The 12070-nt window shown below is 35.2% G+C and overlaps 1 protein-coding gene across 1 annotated transcript in view; it reads right to left on the bottom strand.

The window, feature by feature from the left end:
* The window catches only part of LOC132565352 (orexin receptor type 2-like), a 40523-nt gene extending 30028 nt beyond the window's left edge, over window positions 1-10495 (bottom strand). Inside the window, exon 1 of the mRNA XM_060229997.1 lies at window positions 10103-10495. Coding sequence (XP_060085980.1) covers window positions 10103-10495 — 393 coding nt within the window. The remainder of the gene's footprint in view (window positions 1-10102) is intronic.
* Between the last annotated feature and the right edge of the window lie 1575 nt (window positions 10496-12070).

Below are 12070 nucleotides of genomic sequence, written 5' to 3'. Positions count from 1 at the left end.
TGACAAAGGATAGGTTTTACTCTATCATTATCTTATGGATAGATTTTACACTAGGAAACTGCATTAATGTATTTATCGCAAGATTTCCCTTACACCAAGTGTTCCTTCCATTGTGTTCAATGTCACCACCTGTAGTAATTACATTTCAAACGTGAAATAATATACATATATACTGTATATAAAGGCGTATATTTGAATACGGTTCTACAAGGTGAAGTTTATATCGAAGGTAAATAAAAATGTGATTAAAAAAATTAGTCGATCGACTGAGTCCATTAATCGTCACATTGACCTTGAACTTGGAGAGATGCTAATCACAATGTCGGCCAACATGACACAAACCACTGTATACAACGGTTTATGTCAATGTCACAGAGATAAAAACTAAGATGTATGTGTAAATGTCTTCATAAACGACTTTTGTTAATGTAGAGACAAAACACAGGTGTTCATTGGGCAACACATGTATACGTTAGAGAGCTAGAAAAGGGAGATAAATTAACCTAGTGTAATTTCAGTGCAATGTCAATCTGAAAGAAGTGGGTATTGATATCGAATTATTCCTTTCGTTCGCACCAATTTGTTATATTGTGTAAAACGTACGACCTTTCTCTAACTAGAAGTGATGCTGAAGTTCTACTTCAGACAGACAAATACATCAACACATGAGCTAAACCCGACAAGTGTCGTTTCAAGTGACACTAGTAACAAGAATATCGCTACTATTCCGACAGATATTGTTTAGTTGAAATAGATACTTCGTTGTGTACATCGAAATATGTTGGTATCCTACATACACTTCAGGCGGTGAGGTAACAAAGCTAAGTGTATAGGTTCTGATAGTTTTCAGTCGACATTCTACATCACGTAGCTCAAACTCATCAGTGGGGATTGCTGAGACAAACAACGGCTTATCATACACGATCAGTTTGCAACTTATGTAGTAAAATATTTATATCAAACGGATATTACAGGAAAATTGTTCGGAGTAAAATCCAGAAAAACTGGGCGTCAGTACGTGTACTATCGACCACCATCTTGTCCTCATTATTGAAACACCTAAAAGAGCAAAGTTGATCATCTTTTTGCGAGTATTGTCTACATGAGATTAAAATACCTCCATTTGGGCGCCTTTTATGATGGAGGAAAAACTCTTACCATGATGTTATTTTTTTTTCAATGATAAGTGTATGGAATTGTTTACTACCCAGCCCTGAAAAATGAACATCGATATTAAAATTCAATGTCAAATCTTAAGCGCATGTGTTGGAAGTATTGCTGGTACGTTGCTACAGGTTATCTCTATGTCAGAGTTTTGTGCTTTATTTTATTCCTTCGTGTAAGTATGTATAATATATATGATTATCTTTCGTCCCTGCTTCCCGCAGTATACTATATAAAATCGTCAATTAACGAGTCATTGGGGTACTGTCATATCAGAGAGTATAAACCTAGTGAACTGTTTATACTGGGAACACCCACAACACATCATTAAAGTTAAAAACCTTATTGAAAATGATGAATGGAGAACTTTGTGAGCAGCTGGTTCAGCGTCCATTCTATTGGCGTGGAATTAGACCTTGTGATTTCGATCAGGTTAAAAAAAACCTTGTTAAATTTCCTCATTATTTGATTCTATTTTAAGATCGTGAAGCAAATGTCACGGCCATTTTGTTCCATTATTAAATATCGTTCGGACTGCTTCTGGAGATACTTAATAGATCAAGATGTTCCGAAAGTTAATATCAATGATGTCGTTCCTTAGCAGTCACAATACATTATTGTTGTTAAAGGGGAATCGCAATACATCCTGGGAGAGATTGGTATAAAGAGGCTAAGAGAACGGAACTCCACTGTTATAAAATGTCAAATATATCTTAAAACATCATTTCGAAATTTCAGTTTTAAATTTGTTATAGTTGAAAACATGATAAAAACTAGCTATTTTGCAAATGTCTATCTTCTTTTAAATATTGTATTTGGCTAGGTAATGGATTAAAATTGGAAGGATTCGTGACCTTATGCCGTTGCGTGGCGTCCGTCGTCTGTCAACATTTTTTTTCTGAAAAATAGCTATTAGCTATGAACGAATTAGTTTAGATTTTGACCAAATTTGGCTAGCAGCATCTTTAATGGGAGGGAAACAAATTTTGTATAAATGGCGGGTCTCGGCCCATTGCGGCGGGAGTGACTAGGCCAATAGGGTAAATAGAGCAAAATAAAAAAAAAAAATTTTCTGTAGGAAAGCTAGGATTCTGTCATAATTTTAACTAAAAGATCCTTTGAGGAAGGAAAATCAATATTTCTATCAATCGTGGGTCTCCATCCTCTGAAGCCAGAGGGGCGGGGCTCAAAAAGGGAAATAGAGCAAATTCTTTAAATTCCTTCTTGCTCTGTTGGAAACACAATATTCTGTACCAATTTGGTCTGACACATGTTTGAGTGAATGGATGTTCCGTATAAATCATGGGTATCAGCCCCTTAGGACGGGAGGGGCGGGGCGAAATAGGAAAAATAGGACGAATCCTTTAAAATCCTTCTTCGGTAGGTAAGTTCTGTTCCAACGTCGTCAATAGGAACCTAATAGGGGAAACAGCATGTTCTTTCAAATTCTTCTCCTGAAGGAATGGCAGTAATCTGGTCTGAAACATCATTAGGTGAAGGAAAATCAATTTTGTATAAACCGTGACTTCGGACCCCTGGGACAGAAGGGGCATGGTCCAATATGGAAAATTGTGCCTTTTTTAAAATCTTTGTTTTGTAGAAATGCCAGAATTATTTCACATTTTGTTCTAACGCCTACTGGTGTAAGGGATCTCAGTTTTATTAAGATTCGGCCCCCTGAGGAAGAAGGGTGGGGCCATACAGTGGAAATATAGCAAATTCTTTTAATTCCTCCTTCTTTGGAAATGACAGAAATTTGTCCATACGACAGACTCAATTTTGTAATTAAGGGTTAGACCCCTTGCAGACAGATGGTCTCGGACAAGTAGGTGTAGTACAGGAATATCTGGGAATTCTGTCTTCTGTTGTAAGAAAGGTTACTTTATACCTATTTTAGGTTGGACTTTACAAGTAGGTGTAGTACAGGAATATCTGGGAATTCTGTCTTCTGTTGTAAGAAAGGTTACTTTATACCTATTTTAGTCAGAAGTACCAGTGGAGTGATGGATCTTATTTTGTAGAAATCAAACATCTGACTCACCTGGCGAAAATATTTAAAATGCTTCCTCTTCTGTTTAGATAAGCAGTGATAACAGAACCGAACCGGACGAGCGATACAGGACCCATGGGTCTCTTGTTTTTCATATCAGCGCAATTAAAATTAAACTTATCAAACTTTTCCAGCCAAGTATGTGATCTGGATTATTTCTCGTTATTTTGTAACCATTCTCCATCTCCTGTGTATTACCGTGATATTCTTTAGTCAGAGGATCCTTTCCATTATCAACCTGAGTCACTTTTTCTGAGTGATAGAAGTATTTATCTCTCGTGCATTCCCATTAAAGTTTTGGCGGCGTTGTTCGAAATGATGAAAAGTTATGCGAAGTATCAAACATTGTATTCGGTGTGTGATATATCGAATACATAAGTAAGTATTTCGAGGAAAATATGCAAATGAATGGAAAGCGTGATATTTCTTGGAGAGTGGCAGCGATATTGTGGAGGTTAGTGGTAAACGATGGAAATAATTGAGTTTTTGGGGTTTAATACATATCCAATCTGTATGTTTCAGTTGATTAATATTTTCTAACCTCGCCTTCTAGGTTTTAAAACTTCAGACCCCCAGCTGTATCTATGTATGACTTTCACATATTCTGCCTGTTATCTAAAGATTTCGTCGTGTGATGTCTTTACATATATATCACTAGTGTAATATGCCTTGGAGCATTTTTCATTGGCTATGTCAGTCAGACCTCGATTGTAATATCACAATACGGACAACTACGTTACGTCATGCATCGTCTCATGTTGAAGCTTTTCTTTGCCAAGATTCGTAAAAATAAAATTTCCTAATACTCGTTTTATAAAATATCATGATATGAAGACTCCTTTAAGATATTATGTATACAGTAAATCGTTGGTATTGGTTTTGTTGTTGTGTGTCTGTTTGACAATCCCGTGACGATGGTGTGGATGTTGTGTATGGTAATAATGTAAGACACGGAAATTGGCAGAGAAATAGCGGATGTGCAGGTGAACTTAGATGCAGAAAGTTTAGATGTGTTTTGGAATGGCGGTAAGACGGAAATGCGCATGTTGGAAAATAAACTATATTAACCTTTGATATATAAAATGTAGACATTCAATTTTATTTTTTGTTTACCTTCGTACGGGAGTTGGAATTAAATTGCCATCCATCACTTCCGCTTATGCAAGTAATGTTACAGGATTAAGAAAAATAGCAATATATGATATAACAGCATGACATTTTGTTTCTTGATCAAAACAAATCTTAAATACATCCCGACACATACGTAGGATCTCCCAATCTGTCACGTATAACAAGATTGATTACCGGTCTCTGAATACCAAGTATCAATAAACGAGGTATTCGCCCAATATCCTGATGTGTCGGGTCATGCGGGGGTGAGTTCTCAGTTTGATTTACGGAAATGACCCCTATTTATTAAACGGGAAAACACACATGATAAAAATCCACTTTAGAAGAAATCGACTGGACTGAAACCTGACCTCAAGGACATGGCTATTTACAATGAATCGAAAACTGAGAGGGCGTTGGAATAAAACTTTTTGGGGGCGTTGTACGTTCGACCCCTACCCTCCAACCCCCTATAATCAACATTCGAAATATGAACCACATGTGATTTGCAAATGGAAATGAAAATATATAAAATGCAGACATTTTAAGACACATTATATAACGAGTTTTAAATCTGAACTGTTACGTTTGACTAGATAATATAAGGAATAAAAATACACAACGGTTAAATCAAGTAATTATCATTCTTCACATCGTATTTAAATTACGTAAAAGTCTTGTAAAGATGTTTTTGTAGCTAATTTATAGAGATTCAGTGTCTGATTTCGCTGCCGGATGAGTGTCCGACTGACAACTTAATGATGCTTGATGAAGTCTGGTGACAGTTTTAGGGCATGATATATAGGGAATCATACACCAAATTAAAGAAAAATGATTCATTTGTTGATTCAAGTCGCTCTCAGTGAGAATCTTCAACGTTTCAGTGACAAGCACAATTTTCCCGAAAATGGGTTGTCTCGATAGTCCGATTGGGTTATAAACTTTGTTTTTAGTATACGAGTTTATCGACAGAAGAGGTGGTACCTTTGATTGAATAGGAAAATAAAGTAAATAAATAACTGGACTTACCTATTCACTGTAAGTTCTCCTGGATACTAAGTTAGTAAGTAATGGGAAATAGTACTGAAATAGGTTTCTATCAATTCTATGATTATATTACCATTACCTGCCATTATTACAAATAATTTACAGCTTTTAATTCAATGTATGCATGAAAACATGTTCAAACGTAAACAAAGGACCAAGTTGCCATGTAGTGTTGTTCAAACTTACAATTTCATTAGCGCTTTGAACTTCTTATTTAGATGTCCATTATCACATTGCTTCCGTGGTTAATGTTGAACAGAATTGAATTGAACAACTTTTAAATTAGGAACCATCAATCAATCACGGTTACAAAAGAGATACTATTTTTAAGATGAAACAGATATGGCTAACGGAGACTGTGGGTAAATGCGATGAGAAAGTACGTTCTCTAGTGGTCCATGTTAACATTAAAGAGAGGGCCTTAATCCTTTTTCGTGTAACGATTTGCTTGTTTTTATGTGGTTTTACGTCCATATTACAGACAAATGGGACGGAGTGTACAGATGATAAGTCTACTCTCGAGACTATTTCCAATCGCCATCACATTCATATCATACAAACATCCCACCCCGTCATAAAGTGCTGTCTGACGCGAAGTTTCCAAGTCTGAATCAAACAGAGACCGGTAGAAATATTTGTATAGATGTCGGTTTTCCATTTTGATCGATTTTGAAGAAAACGCTAAGGCCAAAACGAGGGCATTACCAAATATGGCCCCATGGAAGAATGTCTTAAACAAAGCAGAGTGAACACAAAGAAACTAACGTTTGTAATGATGGCAACAGAGTATACAAAGGTAAATCCCATTCCTGTAACAGACCTCCACATTAGTCGCCTCTTGACACACATACACTATGATATGAAGAGAAGTGATATAAGTAAGAGCGATTTGTACATATGTATAATATGACATTACTGGTCATGTAATCTACATGTCACAGTTTAATTCATTTGAATATCGGTACGGTACCGAATAAACACATGTACTTGACATTCTTTAAATATTACCAAATAAATGAAAATGAGAAATTTATTGAATCAAGGGACTAAGGTAGATTTTGACGTTTTCATCTCTTAAAATTTCTCTCAGCCCACTAGACTTCAAAACATGGACCCTAAGCATCATTGTCGAGTCCTAAGGACGAAACAGCTGTATGATACAACTTAATTATTTGACACTACCGAATTTAACTCCAAATTGATTAAAAATTCTATTCATTTCTTTGTCTTTTGTACAATCACTATATGGATGCTGTCGCTAAGCACAAATACAATAACGCATACAACGTAATAATTATAACAAATAGTAACTTGTCCAGGAGTGCTTTAGTACAGTGTAATAATTATAACAAATTGATCAGCTCATGCTTTAGTACAGTGTAATAATTATAACAAATAGTAACTTGTCCAGGAGTGACTATTTGATCAGCTCATGCTTTAGTACAGTGTAATAATTATAACAAATAGTAACTTGTCCAGGAGTGACTATTTGATCAGCTCATGCTTTAGTACAGTGTAATAATTATAACAAATAGTAACTTGTCCAGGGGTGACTATTTAATGAGCTCATGCTTTAGTACAGTGTAATAATTATAACAAATAGTAACTTGTCCAGGAGTGACTATTTGATCAGCTAATGCTTTAGTGTCCTTGTTCTTCAATTAATTTTATTGCCATAGAATAACAACTGACGATTATGACATTGAGGTTGATATTTTTTGGAATATCACCGTTTATGCCTCTAGTGTAACTATCACCAATGGAATTGTATTATATCGGACAGTAATTTAATCACATTATAATGATAAATCTGTCCTTCAAAGTCAGTCATGTAATCAAAAATAAATCCATCTCGACTAATTCAATCATGTAACTGCGATTAACCTGCCCATGCAGAAAACATCTTAACCATGATTTGTTCTGTAATGGTTGACTTTTAGTTTAATTAATACTGAGTGACGAGGAACCCGAACCATGCTTGATTTCTTTCAGCTAAAAATGTTACAATAATAATGACTGGCGTGATATTTGCCGACATTCCGCACGGAACCGCGGTGTTAATAAAAAAAGATAATTATCAATAATTAACTTTGCTTCTTTTCTTTTGGCTAAAGCTTCGAAAATGAGAATTGAAAAGTAACTTCCGGCGTCGCCGTAACTAATTGCACGAAGGTAATAATTTTCCGGATTTACGTCACCATTAAGGTTTTTTACTTTAGATAATATTATATAGACATGAACGCACGTACCAGTCTCCATTTGTGTTCCTGTGACTTAGTTGCTATTTACAAACAACCAATACTTATTGACGCCTTCAAATGCCGCAAACTTGTCCGTTCACCACCAAGAGTTACCGTTACTTACTGTCCTCGGTTCAAACAGAAAACCGCTTTGGCATTTCCAACGGTTTTCTTGAGTTGAATGAGCCTCCCATTGGAGCGCGGTGTGATCTGCTTAAGTGATCATGTGACAAATGATTGTGTTTCGTCAAACCGTCCAGTATTGTGGCGTTTGTTAGGAAGACTTGATTGTACCATCAATCCTGAGTTTATCAATCTGGCTTAATGTTGATCGCTTTGTGTGTCTTAAATCAATCGGACTATTAAACTACATGTTTGTGAAGGAAAGTTTCACCAATCACTTAGTTCAGCTTTAATCCAATATATCTTTCGTGATTTAAGTAACATAGTTTCAATGTACATTAATTTAAATACCACCCTCCCCCTTAGGCTTTATTCTCAAAGATGCCTTAAAATGGGATGTTCGGGGGAGCTTTCCATTCAATATGTAAGCAAAATTCTAAAAGATGTAATAGCCTTAGAAAGTAATATATCAGTGTTCAGGGCTTGGTACTTATTTCTGGTAATTTGCAGGTACAAGTCAAATGATTGGGAGCTGTGGCACTGTGCTGTCTATGATATGTCCTCGTGTATAGATTTTTTTCACTGTATGACTGTTAAGACCATCGACCGACAGCTTCTATTTGTCAAAGACAGGACCACAACTGTGCAAGGATTCAAACAAGTTATCTTTCGTAAGGCACAAACTTTAGAGTGTGCTTTTATAAAGCGCTAACTTAGCAACACTGGTTCCTTACTAAGAAAAGTCCTAAACTTTCCGACCTTGGGACCATGATGTTCGATCTACATTATCAGTACTAGGTGTCATAGCTAAGGTTTGATGGTTTGTTACTCAACATAAGTTGATAGCAGCTAGTCACAAAAAAAATGTGGCAACAGAAAAAAATATCTCACAGCAAGATTTTAAAATTTTGTTTCTCCTAATAAAGGGATGACAAGTCTAGCAGCAGTTAAAGGAGAAACGTTATTGCTAAAGTTTATTTAGTATCAATTATTGGTTAGACAATTTGAATTGTAGTTTCGTTAATGATATATATATATATATATACAATGTAACTATCAATGTATATCTATAACTAGATCAGATGTATTGAATCGGACATCCAGTATTGTCTAGATGATAAAGAAACTTGTGAAATAAGAAGAAAAACAATGTTCTTTATTTTTGTATTTTTAAAAACGTGTCTTTATTCCCCATTTAATGAGAATTTTGCATCACGTGTAGTTACATTTTGACTAACAAATCTGGCATTTTTTCTATTCCGTGGGCTAAAATCAAAAACAGTTTTGAGGTTCAAGTACATCGTATCATCCAGTGTTTAGAGAGAAATAGTTGCCGTAAAAAAGCAAGACATCAATGACAAAAGTAACGTACCAATCTGGTCTGTCTCAATTAAGGCTGTCTCTAATTTCGTTTGATTTATATTTAATTTTTTTTCACTAACCACTGCTGTTGTACTTTTACTCTTTATTATCTATACTTTTCTATTGCGAATTAAGTCTGAAATTTGTTTTCTTAGATATCAACGGTAAAAGGTGTAACACAATATCTGTAGACTGGATTTTCGTTTAACGTGTGTTGTTATGTTAAATCCTCAGACCAAACTGGTTTAGTCCTCTTATTTAACATAACATATGTTGACCTCAAAACGAGTCAACAAATGTATAAAGTTCTCTTACCAGATTTTGAACAACCGGGACCTGAAAGCGAACCGTTCTAGAAATTAAAAAAAAAAAAACGAAAAAAACTAGACCGAAAAAAACATATATGCCGTAACATGTATTTTTAAAATCCCTGGCATGTTGGTGGAATATTGACTAAACATGATACAGGATATAAATTAACGGTGTGATTAAACGGGAATCGCGATGTACGGGTGTGGTAATATTTTGTATTGCGTGAACGGGGTTAAATTCAACACTGTGAATTGGAGTCCTTGTAACAGTGAATGTAATGTCACGATTGATATTTGATTTATAACTTGTTGACAAAGCTCACGTTGCCTATGTTTATTTATTGTTAAAACATTCATTAATTCGCTTTTTGTGTAAATATAATCCTTTTTTAATATCCAACCATTTTATCGATAATGATATTCAATACATATTGAAACCGTTCGTTAACATGAAACCAGGATGTGAAAGCAGTAAAATTCATTAGCTCAACCGCTGAATTTTATACTGTAACCAAAGCGAGTAATTGCTGCACGTGGAACTAAATTGTAAAATATCAATTAAATTGTTTATATCATTTATCAATTCGTTACGCAATTCAAAAGTGACATTTCTACATCTTTATATACACTATATTTTGCCATTTTATGGCTGTATATAATAACTGTAGGTATATATGTACATAATTTTGACTTACCTGTAGAAAGGGTATGATTTTACACATCATGTCACCGAAATACCACGTTTCTGTTATGTCAGCTAACATGGTAGTCGGCAAACAGAAAAATATGACGAGGAAATCCGCCACGGCTAGGTTAAAGATGAAAATATTGACAACAGTTTGCATGTGATGACTATGACATATCACATAACATACAAGTGCATTTCCTATTAGACCAAACAAAAACAAAACTCCATACACCGCTATAAAGGCCCATTCCAAAGGGCGCGGGAAAATATACTCCTCAATGTATTTCCGGCAGGTTTCAGCGGAGACACACCCGGTCAAGGACAGACACGTATTAACACAAGGTTCTACCGTGTCAACTACGTTATAAGCAATGGACACACCAATGTTCTTTAGCTCCATTGTGCTTTGTGTTCTCTGTATTTCGTAAACCTTCTTTCAACCCAAAGTTTGATTTGAGAAAAATTAAACCATCCTCAAAGCAATCGAGTTATACCACAGTACTGTTACTATCCAGGATTCTCGTCTAACTAGAATGTCATCCATTTATTCCACTCGAGATCTGAGATTTAAATTCAATCTCTGTTTCGAATAACAAACCAGTCTTCACTACTGCGCGTGTATCTCAAATTAGTGATAAAACAAACAAACATAAACTTTAATTATCCCAGATAAAACCTTAATTTTGGAATGAACGATATCGTCATGGCTCTAGTTCCGTAAGCATGTTCCGCCTAGTTTTGTTCTCAGCTACCAACAGAAAAATCCAGAGTTCATAATCCGGAATTTTCCTGAAGCAATATCATTTGTATTGTTAACGAAGCAGAGATACAAGAAAAACGCAATTTTAACTTTTGTCGTTGGATCGGTAATTTTCCGATTTTTTCACATAAAAACTATATCAACAACTATAATAACGACAAACATGCCACGTCATCACTAATTATCCCTTTACAATAATCCATGTTCTCGATCGCTGTCTGCTGAACAAAATTTGCAACGTCATTTGCAAAAAATCGAAAATTTCGGAACTAGTATTGAAATATCTGTACACTTAAAACCTACTGCAAAGTGCCATGTGAGGTTTATGACAAGGTCTGACCGAAGCGCCAGCTAGTTGTTCCTAACTAGCAGCCAGTGCAACAATATCGCCACGGTGTTCCGCCGAACACTGAAGTCTAACATCCGTTGGTCTCGGCCATATGACAGCGTATCAATTATATAGCACAGTGAGGTCCACAATTACGGCTAAACGAGATTAATACAAAAGCCCTTGTTTCGTTTCTAGTTTTGTACTACGTGTTGTCAACATGTATCAACTGTCATTATTTTGTAATATAAAGACAATGATCTAGATTTTAGAATTATAAAATACATTTGATTCTAAATTGATTATACGTACGGGTTTTTGTCATTAACGTTTTCCCTATCAAATAAGAGTATTTCTATATCAAATTCCGCGGTTGTTTCATATTTCTTCTTTTTATTGCGTTTTTCGTGTGAAACTGAATTGCTACACAATACTATCAAAAACCCCTGTAGAGTTATAGACAGATATGCTTTACAAGAAAGTGCCATATAGTCTCGAAACTGAAATAAACTTGATACATATTACCTGATCAAATGAAAAGCGGAACTTCTGATATATATGCGTGTCCATGCAAAGCAGTATCACAAAATATGGTTGATTTTGTAAATTGATATGAAGTAGTTTAATTGAAATTTCAACATTAAGAACACATACCTGTTCTTACTATTACTCTGCAAGTCTCTATTGGCTAGCTATATTTAGACGGTGTAGAATTCACCCATTCATTATTAAAAGCTAGTGTTGACGTTTTGGATTAAATGCGTAATATGATAACATGCACAGTATGCTTTTTTGTGATGAAACACGAACCTCTATGTTTCATTTAAATCGCGACAAATCGTTTTTGGCACATGTTGCAAATTTGGATATTTCTCAGCTGTAATAAT

This window comes from Ylistrum balloti, unplaced genomic scaffold (genome assembly GCF_031769215.1).
Source record: "Ylistrum balloti isolate Yb309-2 unplaced genomic scaffold, AGI_CSIRO_Ybal_v1 Utg369716, whole genome shotgun sequence".
Taxonomy (NCBI): Eukaryota; Metazoa; Mollusca; class Bivalvia; order Pectinida; family Pectinidae; genus Ylistrum; species Ylistrum balloti.
The sequence above is the reverse complement of the archived record's forward strand: the minus strand, read 5'-3'. Positions and strand labels throughout refer to the sequence as shown.